This window comes from Mesoplodon bidens, assembly GCF_964165515.1.
Source record: "Mesoplodon bidens genome assembly, chromosome: 10".
NCBI lineage: Eukaryota > Metazoa > Chordata > Mammalia > Artiodactyla > Ziphiidae > Mesoplodon > Mesoplodon bidens.
In genome coordinates, this window is record NC_138172.1 from 64,662,231 (window position 1) to 64,682,743 (window position 20,513).

The 20,513-nt window shown below is 38.6% G+C and overlaps 1 protein-coding gene across 1 annotated transcript in view; it reads right to left on the reverse strand.

The window, feature by feature from the left end:
* The window catches only part of TINAG (tubulointerstitial nephritis antigen), a gene marked incomplete at its 5' end in the record, with an annotated part of 95,827 nt that overhangs the window by 62,355 nt on the left and 12,959 nt on the right, over positions 1-20,513 (reverse strand). The window contains one exon of the mRNA XM_081246920.1: positions 16,644-16,758. Within this exon, the coding sequence (XP_081103046.1) occupies positions 16,644-16,758 (115 nt within the window). The remainder of the gene's footprint in view (positions 1-16,643; positions 16,759-20,513) is intronic.

Sequence of the window (20,513 nt, forward strand, 5' to 3'; positions counted from 1 at the left end):
ATTTTTAATGATTTCCATTGTAATGTTGAAAATTTTCAGTCATAATCTAATTCTATTTCAAAATTAATATTAGTCAAATTTGAATAGTCTCCCTGATTTAATATTTCAATTTAGATATTAAAGATACTGTGAACAAAATGTAAGAATTAAATGCAATGGTGAACACTGGAGAATTTTTTACAATAATTCCTGCATTTTAATGGAATCAAAATCTCTAAAAGTACTGGAAACCTAGTCACAGAGCAGCTTGAGAACAAACCAATCAAATTCTGGACATTCAGGACATTCTTATTAAAAGCCCATATCTACACAATATCCACTCAGTGAATCACTCCCTTCATCCCTAGTTGCATTTACTCCCACTTAAACTTGGATAATGAGTGACCTGAGAATCAGAAGAAGGCAACAGAGAACATCATTCTCTTCTGACCTTCACAATCCAAGGTCAGTGGCCATGCATACCAAGAAATTTCTTCTAAGATACTTGATATTGGCGGGGAAAAGGCTAACTTTTTGGTTGCTAATGGCAAAATGAATTTTTCATCTTCAATAATATTTGCCTTGATGTCTTAACTCTGAAAGAGTTATGCTTTGATAATTTGCCAGTTACTGTTTTTTTTAAACAATCTAATTTCTTGTACATATCAATAATCAGTGACCAAGCTATGGCAGGTGGTGCCAGTTCTCCAGAACTCCTGGTTTGAATAAGCTTTCCTTTTATTCATGGTGATAAATTTAGCTCAGTACCTGCAAGCTCAGAAAAAATGACTATATTTCCTGGTCCCCCTTGGCTCCCAGGTGTGGCCACATTACTAAATTCTGGCCCATGGAGTGTAAGCAGAAGTGTCACTGGCAGCTTCTGAGAACTTTTCCTTAAGAGACGTTTGGCACTTGATTTTACTCTTTTTTAAAAAATTTTCCTGCTGGCAGGAATTTGGGTATAGATGGACATGCAACAGCTTCTTGAACTGTTATATGACCTCGGATATAAAGGCTCTGGAAAATAGAACAAGGAGGAAGAAGCCTGGGTATCCAACACCAAGGAGTGCAATTCTACCACCCACCTCCAGTTTTGTTGGTAAGAAATCAATTTCTATTTAAGTCACTATCATTTTGGACTTTTGTCACTCTCTGATGAGCCCAATGAAAGGGAAAACAGCACGCAGAACTGACATTAAAGATGCTATGATAGGGCTTCCCTGGTGGCGCAGTGGTTGGGAGTCTGCCTGCTAATGCAGGGCATGTGGGTTCGAACCCTGGTCTGGGAGGAACCCACATGGCGTGGAGCAATTGGGCTCGTGAGCCACAACTACTAAGCCTGCGCGTCTGGAACCTGTGCTCTGCAACAAGAGAGGCCGTGATAGGGAGAGGCCCACGCACCGCGATGAAGAGTGGCCCCCACTTGCCACAACTAGAGAAAGCCCTTGCACAGAAACAAAGACGCAAGACAGCAAAAAAAATAATAATAATTAATTAATAAACTCCTACCTGCAACATCTTCTTATAAAAAAAAAAAAAGACGCTGTGGTAGGAAGAGGGGGAAGATGGCGGAAGAGTAAGACGCAGAGGTCACCTTCCTCCCCACAGATGCATCAAAAATACATCTACACATGGAAAAACTCCTACAGAACACCTACTGAATGCTGGCAGAAGACCTCAGACCCCCCAAAAGGCAAGAAACTCCCCCACGTACCTGGGTAGGGCAAAAGAAAAAAGAATAAACAGAGACAAAAGAATAGAGACGGGACCTGCACCAGTGGGAGGGATCTGTGAAGGAGGAAAGGTTTCCACACACTAGAAGCCCCTTCACGGGCGGAGACTGCGGGAGGCGGAGGGGGGAAGCTTCGGAGCCATGGAGGAGAGCACAGCAACAGGGGTGCAGAGGCCAAAGTGGAGAGATTCCCGCACAGAGGATCGGTGCCGACCAGCACTCACCAGCCCGAGAGGCTTGTCTGCTCACCCGCCTGGGCAGCCGGGGCTGGGAGCTGAGGCTCGGGCTTCGGTCAGAGCGCAGTGAGAGGACTGGCGGCGTGAACACAGCCTGAAGGGGTTAGTGCACCACGGCTAGTCGGGAGGGAGTCCAGGAAAAAGTCGGGACCTGCGGAAGAGGCAAGAGACTTTTTCTTCCCTCTTTGTTTCCTGGTGCGTGAGGAGAGGGGATTAAGAGCACTGCTTAAAGGAGCTCCAGAGACGGGCGCGAGCTGCGGCTAAGAGCTCGGAACCCAGAGACGGGCATGAGACGCTAAGGCTGCTGCTGCCGCCACCAAGAAGCCTGTGTGAGAGCAGAGGTCACTCTTCAAACCCCCCCTTCCGGGGAGCCTGTGCAGCCCGCCACTACCAGGGTCCCGGGATCCAGGGACAACATCCCTGGGAGAATGCACAGTGTGCCTCAGGCTGGTGCAACGTCATGCCGGCCTCTGCTGCCGCAGGCTCGTCCTGCACTCCGTACCCCTCCCTCCCACTGGCCTGAGTAAGCCAGAGCACACAAAGCAGCAGCTCCTTTAACCCTGTCCTGTCTCAGCGAAGAACAGACCCCTCCGGCAACCTACACGCAGAGGCGAGGCCAAATCCAAAGCTGAGCCCCGGGAGCTGTGAGAACAAAGAAGAGAAAGGGAAATCTCTCCCAGCAGTCTCAGAAGCAGCAGATTAAAGCTCCACAATCAACTTGATGTACCCTGCATCTGTGGAATACATGAATAGACAACAAATCATCCCAAATTGAGGAAGTGGACATTGAGAGCAAGATTTATGATTTTTTCCCCTTTTCCTCTTCTTGTGAGTGTGTATGTGTATGCCTCTGTGTGAGATTTTGTCTGTATAGCTTTGCTTTCACCATTTGTCCTAGGATTCTATCCGTCCGGGGTTTTTTTCTTTCTTCATTTTTTTTTTTTTTTACTTTAAAAAAATTTTTTTCTTAATAATTATATTTTTATTTTAATAACTTTATTTTATTTTACCTTACTTTATTTTCTTTTCTTTTATCCTGTTTCTTTCTTTCTTTCTACTTTTTCTCCCTTTTATTCTGAGCCGTGTGGATGAAAGGCTCTTGGTGCTGCAGCCAGGAGTCAGTGCTGTGCCTCTGAGGTGGGAGAGCCAAATTCAGGACACTGATCCACAAGAGACCTCCCAGCTCCACATAATATCAAACGGTGAAAATCTCCCACAGATCTCCATCTCAACACCAACACCCAGCTTCACTCAACAACCAGCAAGCTACAGTGCTGGACACCCTATGCCAAACAACTAGCAAGACAGGAACACAGCCCCACCCATTAGCAGAGAGGCTGCCTAAAAACATAATAAGGCCACAGGCACTCCAAAACACACCACCAGATGTGGATCTGCCCACCAGAAAGACAAGATCCAGCCTCATCCACCAGAACACAGGCACTAATTCCCTCCACCAGGAAGCCTACACAACCCAGTGAACCAACTTTACCAACAGGGGATAGACACCAAAAACAGCGGGAACTACGAACCTGCAGCCTGAAAAAAGGAGGCCCCAAACACAGTGAGATAAGCAAAATGAGAAGGCAGAAAAACACACAGCAGAAGAAGGAGCAAGATAAAAACCCACCAGACCTAACAAGTGAAGAGGAAATAGGCAGTCTACCTGAAAAAGAATTCAGAATAATGATAGTAAAGATGATCCAAAATCTTGGAAATAGAATAAAGAAAATGCAAGAAACATTTAACAAGGAACAGAAGAACTAAGATGAAACAAGCAATGATGAACAACACAATAAATGAAAATAAAAATATTCTAGAAGGGATCAATAGCAGAATAACTGAGGCAGAAGAACGGATAAGTGACCTGGAAGATAAAATAGTGGAAATAAATACTGCAGAGCAGAATAAAGAAAAAAAGAATGAAAAGAACTGAGGACATTCTCAGAGACCTCTGGGACAACATTAAATGCACCAACATTCGAATTATAGGGGTTCCAGAAGAAAAAGAGAAAAAGAAAGGGACTGAGAAAATATTTGAAGAGATTATAGTTGAAAACTTCCCTAATATGGAAAAGGAAATGGTTAATCAAGGCCAGGAAGCACAGAAAGTCCCATACAGGATAAAACCAAGGAGAAAAAATGCCAAGACACATATTAATCAAACTGTCAAATATTAAACACAAAGAAAACATATTAAAAGCAACAAGAGAAAAACAACAAATAACACACAATGGAATCCCCGTAAGGTTAACAGCTGATCTTTCAGCAGAAACTCTGCAAGCCAGAAGGGACTGGCAGGACATATTTAAAGTGATGAAGGAGAAAAACCTACAACCAAGATTACTCCACACAGCAAGGATCTCATTCAGAATTGATGGAAAAATTAAAAACTTTACAGACAAGCAAAAGCTGAGAGAGTTCAGCACCACCAAACCAGATTTACAACAAATGCTAAAGGATCTTCTCTAGGCAAGAAACACAACAGAAGGAAAAGACCTATAATAACAAACCCAAAACAATTAAGAAAATGGGAATAGGAACACACATATCAATAAATACCTTAATGTAAATGGAATAAATGCTCTCACTAAAAGACACATACTGGTTGAATGGATACAAAAACAAGATCCATATATATGTTGTCTACAAGACACCCACTTCAGACCTAGAGAAACATACAGACTGAAAGTGAGGGGATGGAAAAAGATATTCCATGCAAATGGAAACCGAAAGAAAGCTGGAGTAGGAATTCTCAATCAGACAAAATAGACTTTAAAATAAAGAGTATTAGAAGAGACAAAGAAGAACACCACATAATGATCAAGCGACTGATCCAAGAAGAAGATATAACAATTGTAAATATTTATGCACCCAACATAGGAGCACCTCAATACATGAGGCAAATACTAACAGCCATAAAAGGGGAAATCGACAGTAACACATTCATAGTAGGGGACTTTAACACCCCACTTTCAACAATGGACAGATCATCCAAAATGAAGATAAATTAGGAAACACAAGCTTTAAATGATACATTAAACAAGATGGACTTAATTGATATTTATAGGACATTCCATCCAAAAACAACAGAATACACATTCTTCTCAAGTGCTCATGGAACATTCTCCAGGATAGATCATATCTTGGGTCACAAATCAAGCCTTGGTAAATTTTAAAAAATTGAAATTGTATCAAGAATCTTTTCTGACCACAATGCTATGAGACTAGATATCAATTATGGGAAAAGAACTGTAAAAAATACAAACACATGGAGGCTAAACAATACACTACTCAATAACGAAGTGATCACTGAAGAAATCAAAGAGGAAATCAAAAAATACATAGAAACGAATGACAATGGAGACACGGCGACCCAAAACCTATGGGATGCAGCAAAAGCAGTTCTAAGAAGGAAGTTTATAGCAATACAATCCTACCTTAAGAAACAGGAAACATCTTGAATAAACAACCTAACCTTGCACCTAAAGCAATTAGAGAAAGAAGAACAGAAAAACCGCAAAGTTAGCAGAAGGAAAGAAATCATAAAGATAAGATCAGAAATAAATGAAAAAGAAATGAAGGAAAGGAAAGCAAAGATCAATAAAATGAAAAGCTGGTTCTTTGAGAAGATAAACAAAATTGATAAACCATTAGCCAGACTCATCAAGAAAAAAAAGGGAGACGACTCAAATCAAGAGAATTAGAAATGAAAAAGGAGAAGTAACAACTGACACTACAGAAATACAAAAGATCATGAGAGATTACTACAAGCAACCCTATGCCAATAAAATGGACAACCTGGAAGAAATGGAAAAATTCTTAGAACTGCGAAAGTTGCAAAGTCTGAATCAGGAAGAAATAGAAAATGCGAAGAGACCAGTCACAAGCACTGATATTGAAACTGTGATTAAAAATCTTCAAACAAACAAAAGCCCAGGACCAGATGTCTTCACAGGAGAATTCTATCAAACATTAGGAAAGAGCTAACACCTATTCTTCTCAAACTCTTCCAAAATATAGCAGAAGGAGGAGCACCCCCAAACTCATTCTATGAGACACCATCACCCTGATACCAAAACCAGACAAGGATGTCACAAAGAAAGAAAACTACATGCCAATATCACTGATGAACATAGATGCAAAAATCCTCAACAAAATACTACCAAACAGAATCCAACTGCATATTAAAAGGATCATACACCATAATCAAATGGGGTTTATTCCAGGAATACAAGAATTCTTCAATATATGCAAATCAATTAATATGATACACCATATTAACAAATTGAAGGAGAAAAACCATATGGTCATCTCGATAGATGCAGAGAAAGCTTTCCACAAAATTCAACACCAATTTATTATAAAAACCCTCCAGAAAGTAGGCATAGAGGGAACTTTCTTCAACATAATAAAGGACTTATATGACAAACCCACAGCCAACATCATCCTCCATTGTGAAAAGCTGAAACCATTTCCACTAAGATCAGGAAGAAGACAATGTTGCCCACTCTCACCACTCTTATTCAACCTAGTTTTTGAAGTTTTAGCCACAGCAATCAGAGAAGAAAAAGAAATAAAAGGAATCCAAATTGGAAAAGAAGTAAAGCTGTCACTGTTTGCAGGTGACATGATACTATACATAGAGAATCCTAAAGATGCTACCAGAAAACTACTAGAGCTAATCAATGAATTTGGTAAAATATCAGCATACAAAATTATTGCACAGAAATCTCTGGCATTCCTATACACTAATGATGAAAAATCTGAAAGTGAAATCAAGAAAACACTCCCATTTACCATTGCAACAAAAAGAATAAAATATCTAGGAATAAACCTACCTAAGGTGACAAAAGACCTATATGCAGAAAATTATAAGACACTGATGAAAGAAATTAAAAATGATACAAACACATGGAGAGATATACCATATTCTTGGATTGGAAGAATCAACATTGTGAAAATGACTCTACTACCCAAAGCAATCTACCAATTCAATGCAATCTCTATCAAACTACCACTGGCATTTTTCACAGAACTAGAACAAAAATTTTCACAATTTGTATGGAAACACCAAAGACCCAGAATAGCCAAAGCAATCTTGAGAATGAAAAACGGAGCTGGAGTAATCAGGCTCCCTGACTTCAGACTATACTACAAAGCTACAGTAATCAAGACAGTATGGTACCGGAACAAAAACAGAAATATAGATCAATGGAACAGGATAGAAAGCCCAGAGTTAAACCCACGCATATGTGGTCGCCTTATCTTTAATAAAGGAGGCAGGAATGTACAGTGGAGCAAGGACAGCCTCTTCAATATGTGATGCTGGGAAAACTGGACAGGTACATGTAAAAGTATGAGATTAGATCACTGCCTAACACCATACACAAAAATAAGCTCAAAATGGATTAAAGACCTAAATGTAAGGCCAGAAACTATCAAACTCTTAGAGGAAAACATAGGCAGAACACTCTATGACATAATCACAGCAAGATCCTTTTTGACCCACCTCCTAGAGAAATGGAAATAAAAACAAAAATAAACAAATGGGACCTAATGAAACTGCAAAGCTTTTGCATGGCAAAGGAAACCATAAACTAGACCAAAAGACAACCCTCAGAATGGGAGAAAATATTTGCAAATGAAGCAACTGACAAAGGATTCATCTCCAAAATTTACAAGCAGCACATGCAGCTCAATAACAAAGAAACAAACAACCCAATCCAAAAATGGGCCGAAGACCCAAATAGACATTTCTCCAAAGAAGATATACAGACTGCCAACAAACACATGAAAGAATGCTCAACATCATTAATCATTAGGGAAATGCAAATCAAAACTACAATGAGATATCAGCTCACACTGGTCAGAATGGCCATCATCAAAAAATCTAGAAACAATAAATGCTGGAGAGTGTGTGGAGAACAGGGAACACTCTTTCACTGCTCGTGGGAATGTGAATTGGTACAGCCACTATGGAGAACGGTATGGAGGTTCCTTAAAAAACTACAAATAGAACTACCATATGACCCATAAATCCCACTACTGGGCATATACCCTGAGAAAACCATAATTCAAAAAGAGTCATGTACCAGAATGTTCACTGCAGCTCTATTTACAATAGCCCAGAGATGGAAACAACCTAAGTGTCCATCATCAGATGAATGGATAAAGAAGATGTGGCACATATGTACAATGGAATATTACTCAGCCATAAAAAGAAATGAAATTAAGCTATTTGTAATGAGGTGGATGGACCTAGAGTCTGTCATACAGAGTGAAGTAAGTCAGAAAGAGAAAGACAAATACCATATGCTAAAACACATATATGGAATTTAAGAAAAAATGTCATGAAGAACTTAGGGGTAAGACAGGAATAAAGACACAGACCTACTAGAGAATGGACTTGAGGATATGGGGAGGGGGAAAGGTAAGCTGTGACAGAGTGAGAGAGTGGCATGGACTTATATATACACTACTAAATGTAAAATGGATGGCTAGTGGGAAGCAGCGGCATAGCACAGGGAGATCAGCTCGGTGCTTTGTGACCACCTAGAGGGGTGGGATAGGGAGGGTGGGAGGGAGGGAGCTGCAAGAGGGAAGTGATATGGGAACATATGTATATGTATAACTGATTCACTTTGTTATAAAGCAGAAACTAGCACACCATTTTAAAGCAATTATACTCCAATAAAGATGTTAAAAAAAATCCCCAAAGGGAAAAAAAAAAAAAAGATGCTATGTTAGGGTAATACCACATTTCACTGAACCCAGGACATCATCAAATGTAAGAAGCCTCCCAATTTCAGAGTTTTAAAAAAGTGAAGAAATGTGCCTCTGGAGATTGATGAACTGGTATTTCCTAAAACGACTTCCTTAGAACACTAGTTCTGAGAAATTGTAATAGATAATTACAAAAAGAGGAGCTGATTAATCAAACAGTTCTGAGAAACTGGATTTAACAATTAAATAGATTTTTGTCCTCAATGCAGTAGTTTTTGTAAACTACCTAAGTGCTGCTGAGAGTCTCTAAGAAATGAAGGTAATGTTTGTGATTTTTAATGTGCATGACCCAATGCAAAGTATTTTTCTTACGTTCCTTTGATTTCAAATCAGTTTTATTGTGAAGCAGATCAGAGAACTAGTGTTTCATGGAATGCATTTTGGCAAGAACCATAGTATGGACTAGATAGACCCAAATTTGGGGAGTCCATGTAACCAAGCCAGACCATATGAGGCCTTCCAAAACAGACCCACACCCATGTCCTCTGCCTGCCTTTTGTCTGTAGAAAAACTTTACTCAAAGAATAAATTTAATCAGAGAAGTGAGAAAATGCAGAAAGAAAGGGAAACAGTCAAGTAAGACAAAATAAGAATACTTTAACCATTAAACTAAGTCAAGGACCTTTAGTTCTTTCTCAAGGACTATAGATAATATTCTGAGCCATGTCTTTTGAGCTGTTTTGCAGATACTGAAACCCTTACCAAGTGGAAGAAGTTAACTGTATGCTGCCCACAAGCACTTAGACTCCAGACCGGTTGGAGCCAGAAGGTTGATGATGCTGACTCCCAATTACCTCACCACCAACCAATCAGAAGAATGTCTACAAGCTGACCATGCCCTGCTCCTTGAACACTGTAAGACTCCTCACTACCCCCTCCAGGGCGGGACACATGGTTCTGAGGGCATTAACCTGCTGTGGCCCCCTTTGCCTGGCAAAGCAATGAAGCTATTCTTTTCTACTTCACCCAGAACTCTGTCTCTGCATTTCGATTCGGCACTGGTGAACAGATATCAACACACAGGCTCCTTATATCAACACACCAAATCACCTCAGGAATCTACCTTTTAACAGCCCCACATTTTTGTTCCCAGAGAAGGGAAAAAGTGAATTTTCACAATTCTTTTTGAAGATATGTCCTGTAGTGATCAATTCAGCCCCATGGCATTGGTCAAGGCATGCTCAATTACATCACAGTGTTATGCATCAGACTTTAGTAAAGAAAATAAACTGACAACTCAGAAACCGATTTGACAGATGAGACATTCATTCTGCCACAAGTTCAACTGGATAAGGAGTGAGGCCAGTGCATATTTCCTAAAGTTTGCTGAAGGGTTTGAGGTTCTATTTGGAGAAGGAGAGAAAGAAAGGAGAGAGCCTGGAGGAGACATGAGGAAATGCTTCAATGCTATTTGAATTTTAAGACTCTTAATTCAGAGACAAATGATTCTGTCCCTGGTTCTTTACCCCCTGAGCAGAGGAGATTCTGAAATGAGCTGAGGGAAGGATGTACTTAAACAGAATCCACCATAACATCTGGCTGTGATGCTCTTTTGCAGCATCCCTGGTGCCTACTGTATGCTATACAATTATTATAAAAGCCTGACGCCATTTGCCTCATGTTCATATGTGTGGAGCTAAGCATCAATTTTATGGAAAAGAATAGTCATTTTTGTTCAATATTATATTAAGAATATAAGTATAGAACTGTATTTTTAAACTTTTCTAATCAGTGTTTTGGTTTCTACAAGATGCTTTACACGGGTGACACACATTATTGATATTAAGTAGATGTTTGTTCAGATAGGTTAGTTAATTAAATTAAACTTTAATTAAATAATTAAATAAAAACTAATTAAATCAAAAATTTCAATAACCTATGACAAGTAAAAACAAAAATTGGTAGTAGTCACTCTGATTTTTTCCAAAGGTACCTTTCATCCCACAGTACTTACTATCACTAAAATATATTTCAGAGAGGAAAAAAATATTCTTCCTAGAGAAATAGATCCAGTCAATCAAATACTGTGTCTTATCTAGATAATGATAAAGTATCCAGATGATGAAATAAATTTCCCTTTCTCATCTCAATAATCAGTGGTTTTAAAAGTTATTACAGGGCTTCCCTGGTGGCGCAGTGGTTGAGAGTCCGCCTGCCGATGCAGGGGACACGGGTTCGTGCCCCTATCCCGGAAAATCCCACATGCCGCGGAGCGGCTGGGCCCGCGAGCCATGGCCGCGGAGCCTGTGTGTCCGGAGCCTGTGCTCCGCAACGGGAGAGGCCACAGCAGTGAGAGGCCCGCGTACAGCAAAAAAAAAAAAAAAAAAAAAAAAAAAAAAAAAAAAAGTTATTACATAATACATAAAATACAATTTTACTTGAACTTCCAGCAAACAATAGAAAAAGATGTTATTTTTTCTTTGTTGGTAATGCCAACTTAGACACACTAAAAGCATCTGTACTGGTGACTGGGAAAAGATGTACTAGTAAATGTGAGGCTGACAAAAAAAAATTTAGAACATTTTTACATACATCAATCTGACACTGTATAATATAATAAAGCTACAGGTTTTAAATGCTATACAAGCCTTCTTAATGTTTTAATAATTTCTAAATATTGATAGCTCCACCTAAGATGTGATATTTATCTGTAATAGCTTTGTTAAATTTACTGTTTTCCCTGAGAAATGAACAGCAAAACTATTAAAAACATATCTTTTAACTAAGCCAAGTAGAAAAATGAACTCTGAATTTCCCTATCTCTGTTTGAAAATAGTATGTTTTATTCAAAACATTTGCAATATTTATAATATAACACAGGGAAGCCTCTTGAAGTTACCCCCCAAATTTAAATGCCTGGAAAAACAATCAGGTACAGAATTGTTGCTTTGATTAGATTTGATTTGACATGATTTGATTTGATTTGATTTGATTTAGGTACATAGTAGAAGAACTTTCAGGTTACCAAAAATATATAATCTCCGTCAGGGCCAATAAACCCAGAGTTACACCTTTCTTCATGAAAGAAAATGCTCCAAATGATGAAGTCCTGGGTAATTTAGCTCTTACAAAATTTACCTGTTTCAGAAACTTGCTAGTCTCCCACGCTTAATCCAAGGGAGAAAGAACCACTTTGTATATTATATAACATTTCATTAATGCTCTACTATATAGTGTGTGTGCTAAAACACTCCTTATTCATCATTTCATGGACTTCTTACAGCCCTGTGAAGTGGGTGCCACTGCTACCATCATTTCAGCCAGATTAAGAGCCAAGCACACAGGATGCAGAGCTCATGTCCATCTCGGTATGTGAAACGGGGCCACATGACTAAACGCACTGCCTACATGTGCCTATTAACAAACTTCAACTGTGATGCTTCTGCTGGCTCCAAAGGACCTCAGCCCATGCCAATTTTGCATACAGTCATAATAATTGTTTTCTTTCTGAGACATTAAGTTCTGTTTTACCCCTGAATATACTTTCTCCAGCACTTTTCTTTCAATATTTTAGCTTATGTTAACAGCAACTAAAGTGTGTTCTGTGGAATCTAAATCTTGGGAAGTATTAACAGTCATTATAAACAAACAAAGAAGAAAAAGTTCTCTGATGCCATGAGTTTAGGAAACACTGGGTGGAAAAAAAGGACAATGGAGGAAGAGTTCTCAGTGTCCTCAATGTACTAATGAATAGTGTGCTTCTTCGGAAGAAAGATACAATACACCACTTCACAAATGTGTTTGACCACAGATGGGACAACTTTATTCCAAATCTTGCAGGATTGGTGGCCCATGGCACAAATGTTGAGAAATATTGAAATAAGATTTTAACCGTGTAATCACCTGTTTTGTACCATAAGGAGACAAGAAGCTCAAGTGGCAGAATTTAAAGTTCCTGTAGGGAGCTACATTAGTCCCGTGGTGAATCTATGCAAGCAAATACACAGTCTCAATGGACTGACTGAGAATCGTCTAATCATTCTTAACGTTTTTAGTGTACAACAATTTGGAACAAAGCTGTCCAATCAAGGCATTGCTTTGAACAATCTCAAGAAAACACTTTTAGGAAAAAGTTAGGCAAAGATTGATCAGCTGACATTTTTGACCTGACACTAGACATAATTTTAAAGTGGGTGAAGCGAATCTTCATACAAAACAAGGATCTGCATGGTCTAAGCAGGACCCTCTTGGCCTCCTTTCTTTCCCTTTTTCTCACTTCCTCTCATCCAGTCTGCTTGTACCCAGAGAAAACAGTAAGTTTTCATTTCCTTTTGTCCGCCCTCACATAGGACTGCCATCCAGGAAAGGCTCCCAAAATCCTTGTTAGTTTTTTTCTAATCTCCCATGATCAACTTTTTTTTTTTTTTTTGGTACGCGGGCCTCTCACTGTTATGGCCTCTCCCCTTGAGGAGCACAGGCACCAGACGCACAGGCTCAGTGGCCATGGCTCACAGTCCCAGCCGCTCTGCGGCATGTGGGACCTTCCCGGACCGGGGCACGAACCCGTGTCCCCTGCATCGGCAGGCGGACTCCCAACCACTGTGCCACCAGGGAAGCCCCATGATCAACATATTTCTATTCCTCATTTTTATGAATCACACTCCACAAAAAAATCATTTGAATTGAACTAATTCATCCAGATTAAATAGATTTTTTCATATTTATATAATCATGGAACTCTTTGTATAAGACCTGTTGATATTCTTCTAATGTATGTTCAGCAGACACATTATGGGACTAGTGACTGAAGTCAAGCAATGTAGCCAGGAAACCAGCTAGAGGAGAGCTTTCCCAGGAACTGGGAATGACTCATGGCTCATCTTTCCTACCCAAGATAAAGAATTTGGTGAATCTCAGTTCTCATCCAGGTAATGTGCTCAAGGAAAGGGAGATGTTTTAGGCTGGGGATGCAATGAATTTTCTCAGAAAAATCATTCCCACTGTTGGCAACTGCCTACCCTAAGTGTATGTATATACCATCCTATGTTGAAAATGGTATTTTAAAAAATTGGGAAAAAGTTGGGGGGAAGGGGAGTTATCCAGAGACATACCCACACAAAAGAATTCATTTTCACTATTCAGAGGCAATTTGATGTATTGAGGGTATTTTCTATGTAGTCAACAGGCAAAGGATTAATCTATTTTTTAAGCTCTTCCTGTGGCTACCAGTTTAACTTAGTTCATATAGACCCCACATTCTTCATTGAAGTTCTTGTTGTGTTTCTGATTTTCTGATATCTGACCAGGTATTAGGACAACTCCAACGCTCAGAATTTTTTTTTTTTTTTTTTTTTGCGGTACGCAGGCCTCTCACTGTTGTGGCCTCTCCCGTTGTGGAGCACAGGCTCCGGACGCGCAGGCTCAGCGGCCATGGTTCATGGGCCCAGCCGCTCCGCGGCACGTGGGATCTTCCCGGACCGGGGCGCGGACCCGCATCCCCTGCATCAGCAGGCAGACTCTCAACCACTGCACCACCAGGGAAGTCCTCAGAAACTTTTTGAAAGGACCTCAGCCCTCAAGCTACTGTGGCCTAGAAATGGGAAGCTATGTCCTTGTGGGTAACAGAACTCTTATAGATCAGCCAAATTTTCCTTATTGCTTTCCTGGAATTACTTAGCTACTTTATTACATTAATTCATAGCACTAGGTAATTTAAATTCTCCCACAGTACTAATCATTAAGATTTTTCATTTAAATATCACCATAGTTACTTTTATGCAAACAAATCCCTAGGAGCCAATAAATGATTTAGAATTAAATTGCCTTTTTCTATGCTACAGTGAGTGGCAATTTGGGAAAGAAACATACCTCGTTTTCTCTATAATATAAAATACACTAAATTGCAAAAAATAAAGTTTCAAAAGAAAATGTTAGAAAGAATCAAGAAAAAATGTATATTGACACCCAAATCTGTATTTGGCTAACTGGGACCCTCACTAAAATCAAGAGAAAGAGTAATCCTTATAAACAGGCTGAATTTATTATTTTCCTAAACACTTCTGTCTCTTTTTTTCCAGATAGATAAGGACAAAATTGAAAAAGAAAACAGCCAGAAAAAATAACTCTTTTCCAGTTGATCTTATAAGTAAGTCATGAATCTAAGCCACACCTCTAAAGATGTTATGTCTTACTGATTGTGGAAAAAATCCAAAAATATATCTAAGCTGATCATTTCATAAAGTTAGTTCTGGCTCCAAGACTTTTTGCTGTTTTGAACCTGAACTGGCCAAAGCTAACTGATTATACCGGAGGTCTAGGAACCATTTGGGGGCAGATCTTTTAAAGTCCTGGCTCTACCATTTAAGTAATTCTATGGTGGTTTTTCTCTCCTCTCCATCTCCATGTGACTTGGCCTCTCTCTGTGTCAATGTTCTTGTCTTTAAAATGTGGAGAATTACAGTGCCCACTACATCAAGCTGGGAATTAGATGAGATAATGTATGAAAGTGCTGATAAGAGTGTTTGGCACACAACTACGCAATACATGGCAGCTGTTATGATCTTTTATGATACTAGTTATAATTTAGCAGGTCCTGCTACTGGAATTTGAACTAGAATAATAAGTCAGGGGGTTACATCTTTCGAAAGCAAAGTGCATTGAACATTTAATGAGGAACTTATGGATCTACAACTCATCCAACAGCATAAACAACAGCCCTGCTTGCTCTGAGATTCTGAGAGCTTCCGGGAATATTCATTGTAGAGGGAAGAGCCAGTTCTCCAGCAGCCAGGGAACCCCTCTCTGCCCTGGACATTTTTTTAATTTAATTTTTATTTTATATTGGAGTATAGTTAATTTACAGTGCTGTGTTAGTTTCAGGTATACAGCAAAGTGATTCACTTATCCATATACATATATCCATTCTTTTTCAGATTCTTTCCTATATAGGTTATTACAGAATACTGAGTATAGTTCCCTGTGCTATAGAGTAGGTCTTTGTTGATAATCTATTTTGTATATAGTAGTGTGTATATGTTAATCCCAAACTCCTAATTTATTCCTCCCTCCCACCCTTCCCCTTTGGTAACCAAAAGTTTGTTTCTGAAGTAAGTCAGACAGAGAAATACAAACATCATATGATATCACTTATATGTGGAATCTAAAAAAAAAAAATGATACAAATGCCTTGGGCATTTGTAGCAGGCCTTGAATGTAATCAAAATCTCAACTGAGAGACACCACAAATGGTATGGTAAAACTGCAGCTCTAAGTTAGACATCTGTGATAACTAGACAGGTGGAAGATTCTTTATGCAAGGTACCTATTATCAGAAGATAACTCCTCTTGAAAATGAAAGGGAAAACCAATACAATAGTATTAGAAACATGAGGGTGTTATGAAACATGGCAATTTCATGAAGGAGTTTTCCAGCTCATCAGGGAAATTTGAAGGTGTTCTTTAAATGGAAAATGTGAGGATTTTTGAGGATAAACTTCTGCTAGTCATCATAGAATACCTGTCTGCAGTTACTGGCATTTATTTTATCTTCATTTCATAATGGAGTACCCAAGAGTTATCAAAACTGTTTTGATGAATTCACTAAATAACTAAGTTTACTTAGAAAATGAAAAATAAGGACAACTAATGACTTGCTTAAGCATTTGGTCACCTGAAAGCCAATCATCAGAAACATGAATTTCTCTGCAATGGTTAGCAATGTAAATGAACACAATCATTCCTGAAGAGAGGAAACTATATCTAATTAATATTAGTGAACTTTCAAAGTCCACATGAAAATTTGGGGGGATGTAGCAACCATTTTGGGGAAAGGTTTTTTTAATTTATATGACAAAATTATCTCAGAAAGCACAAAACTCACTATTTTAGTTATTTAAAATTGCTTTATATGCACCTATGAACACACTTATAGAAACACACACATACATGAGTCAAACAAAGAGGATACTTACTGCCACTTCATTCATACTCAGAAGCAAGGGGCTGGGTGGCAGGGTGCCAAGGCGATATTTGAAACCCTCCTCCAAAGTCATTCCCCAGAATTGGCTGTAGTTCTGGGCTGTCCATCTGCCTTACAAATGAAAGAGAAAAATAGGTACAGGTTACATGATGTCACTTTTATCATTACATGTTCATTTATATTTCTGAAAGTATATAGAAGCAAATCTGACAAAATTGGAACAGTTACTGAAAGCTAGATATTCATTACATTAATGATGCATTATTGATTACTCTAATAGGGAAGCATATCACTCTTCTTAAAGTAGGTCTATGTCAATTATTTTAATATCTCAAATGAGGAACCTAAGGCTGTATTAATACAGACTAAATTTAAGAATATTGAATCTCCACATACAGTAAAGGGATTTTAGTGATAATAAGGCCAATATATGCAGTTTCTTCTAAATGTCATTAAATGTATTTTAGAAAGAAGCTTGAATCTTCAGAAATGTACTTATAGGTTAAATAGGGTCATCTATTTTATTTATAATTTAGATTTGAAAAGAAGCTGACCATGTAAAAACAAGTATCCATGAAAAATTGAGGATAAAATAGTTATACTTAAAAAGATTACAGCAACGCTAATTAATTTTATTGAAATATTTTATTGAAATATTCTATTATATATTAAATGAGTTAATTTGTGGTAAATGCTCAATAATATTAGTCATTATTAATATAATATAAATTCAATTGATGTAAAATTAGATTTAAAAGTACCTTTTTTTTAGAGACATATTTTGTGCCCTTACATAAAAAAAGTAAGCTTCATTTTCACAATCTAATGTTGAGATTTCAAGGCAACAATTCCTTAAGAGATGATAAGATATGAAAAATGAGAAAGATGAAAGTACTTTAATCATTGTTTGTTTGAATTAGCTACAACTTAAGGGCAATATATTTTCAGTACTTAAGGCAAATCTAAACTCTATCCTGTTTTGTTTATCACCAAAATTGTTTACAGTGTGAAAGGTTCTTATGAATGATTAAAGATATGACTCAATTTTCAATAATATGCCTGGCAAGTTAATTCTTTTCTTTTACAAGATCTGTTAGTTCATAAAACTTTAAGCAACTTTGAGCCACAATTTTTAAATGTAATCTCCATCATCCAGGGAATTTCAATAAAGAAGCTTTTGAATATATTAGACATTGCAGGTTTATTTAAGAGACCACCAGGATCAGCCTTAGGCAAATTCAGGCAACAGTAAACTATGTTTTTGGTGCCTTACACTAGTAGTTTTTAAACACTGAGACATTTTGGGGCCATTTAATTAATCATTCAATTTAGTGAATAGGGATCTGTATTTTTTTTTTTTTTTTTTTTTTTTTTTGCGGTACGTGGGCCTCTCACTGTTGTGGCCTCTCCCGTTGTGGAGCACAGGCTCCGGACGCACAGGCTCAGCGGCCATGGCTCACGGGCCCAGCCGCTCCACGGCACGTGGGATCCTCCCAGACCGGGGCACGAACCCGTGTCCCCTGCCCTGCATCGGCAGGCGGACTCCCAACCACTGCGTCACCAGGGAAGCCCGGGATCTGTATTTTAAAAGATAAAATAGAATATAAGAGAAACAATAGGAAATATTAGAGTTTATAGGACAGAGTGAGGGTAAGTACTATTTATATACATTTAAGTATATGTAAAAGTGCACGTGTGTGAGTGTGTGTGTACTAGGTCATAAAGTTAAATGTATGATTTACTATAATTTATGCTCAAAAAAGCATGAAAAACACCACTGCTCTGTATCATCCTTTTTGACCTAGGCTCATCATTTTTTTTTTAAATTGAAGTATAGTTGATTTACAATGTTGTGTTAATTTCTGCTGTACAGCAAAGTGCTTCAGTTATATATATATATATATGTATATATATATATATATATATATATATGTATATATATATATACATATATATATACATATATATATATATACATATATACTCTTTCATATTCTTTTCCATTATGCTTTATCAAAGGATATTGAATATAGTTCCTGTGCTATATAGTAGGATCTTGTTGTTTATCCATCCTATATATACTAGTTTGCATCTGCTAGTCCCAAACTCCCAATCCATCCTTCTCCTACCCCACCTCTCCCTTGGCAACAACCAGTCTGTCCTCTATGTCTGTCATCACTTTCCTTTTAACCCGTTAGCATTTACTGAACATTCTTAATTTATCTATCACATTCTTCAGTAAACACTGGTAACATAGAAATAAATTTTTCTACCTTCAAAAAGCTCATACTCTAAAAAGCCTACAAAGAGAGAAATGACTTCAGTATGTGTAATTTATTAGTGGTAGGTCAAAATCTGATCAGAGTAGAGGACTGAAACATGACTCTTCCTGAAGGAGTTAGAAGAATTTTTTACAGAAAGTGATTTTTTAGTGCTCAGCCTGGAAGGATGAGAATGAGTTAGACAGCCAGATGTGAGAGAAGAGAGAATTTATTCTAAATAAAGGCAACTCTGGAGCAAAGCAGGTTTGAAATTGGGAATAACATTTAGGGAATAGCAGATAAGTAGAACACTTAAACTATGAGAGTGACCAGAGAGACAGGGGCTGGAAAGAGTGTAAAAGATGAGGCAGTAAAGCATTTGGGACAGATTGTTATTTATGCTGAGGAGTATAATTATATTCTAAAACAATGGAATGTCACTGAAGACATTTTAAGAACCTGAGTGACAGAATCAAAGCTTTGTTTTAGAAGGATAACCATGAAAGTACAAAGGATTGGTTGGAATTTGGTCAGAGAGAAAAGTCAGGTCATTTCAAACTAGGGCTGATAAAGAAATGGACTAGAATATAGCATAAGAATAAAGGAAGTAAATTTCTAAAATAAACTTTGTGGGGATTACAAGAGTCTAGTGAATGAGAGTGAAGAGGAAAGAAGCCTCAAACTAACTTCAGATTTTCTGGCTTAGTTGACATGGTAGCGGGGGATGCCAGTAAGCAAGGACAAGTCAAAAGGTTAATCTTTTTGATTTGGAGTATTTTTGACTTTGAGAAATCAATAAGAAATCAAAGTCAACTTATTCAATGGATAGTCTATAGACTTTGAGTTCATAAGAAAAATCAGGGTTAGAGATACGATGGATTAAAAATGGGTACAAATTCTTTGTAGCTCTTTCCATCAAGAGATGGAGTCCAGGGGGCTTCCCTGGTGGCGCAGTGGTTGAGAGTCCGCCTGCCGATGCAGGGGACACGGGTTCGTGCCCTGGTCCAGGAAGATCTCACATGCCGCAGAGTGGCTGGGCCCTTGAGCCATGGCCGCTGAGCCTGTGCATCCGGAGCCTGTGCTCCGCAACAGGAGAGGCCACAGCAGTGAGAGGCTCGCGTACCAAAAAAAAAAAAAAGAGAGAGAGAGAGAGAGAGATGGAGTCCATTTTTCCAACCGTTGAATGTGAACTGGCCTGGTAACTTGCTTTGCCCTGTAGAAAGCAATGAAACTGACAATGTGCAAATTTCAAGCTTTGGCCTCACCTGAGGCCATTTCCACCCTCCACTCATGTCCTGCTTGAACACTGTCATTATGTGAAGAAACCAAGGCTGTCCTGCTGGAGACACATGGACCCCCCAACAACCAGCACCAACCACCAGACATAGGCAGGGGGCCACCTGGACAATGCAGCCCCAGCTGAGGCCCTAGATGTCTGTGGACACATGAGTAACCCCAAGAGAGACCAGGAAAAGAGCCTCAGCTAAGTCCATCCCAAATTGCCGGTATGAACAAATAAAAAGCTTCTGCTTTCAGGGCATTAAATTCTGAAGTGGTTTGTTTGACAGCATCAGATAAACTGAGACTGTTCTCTCTCTCCC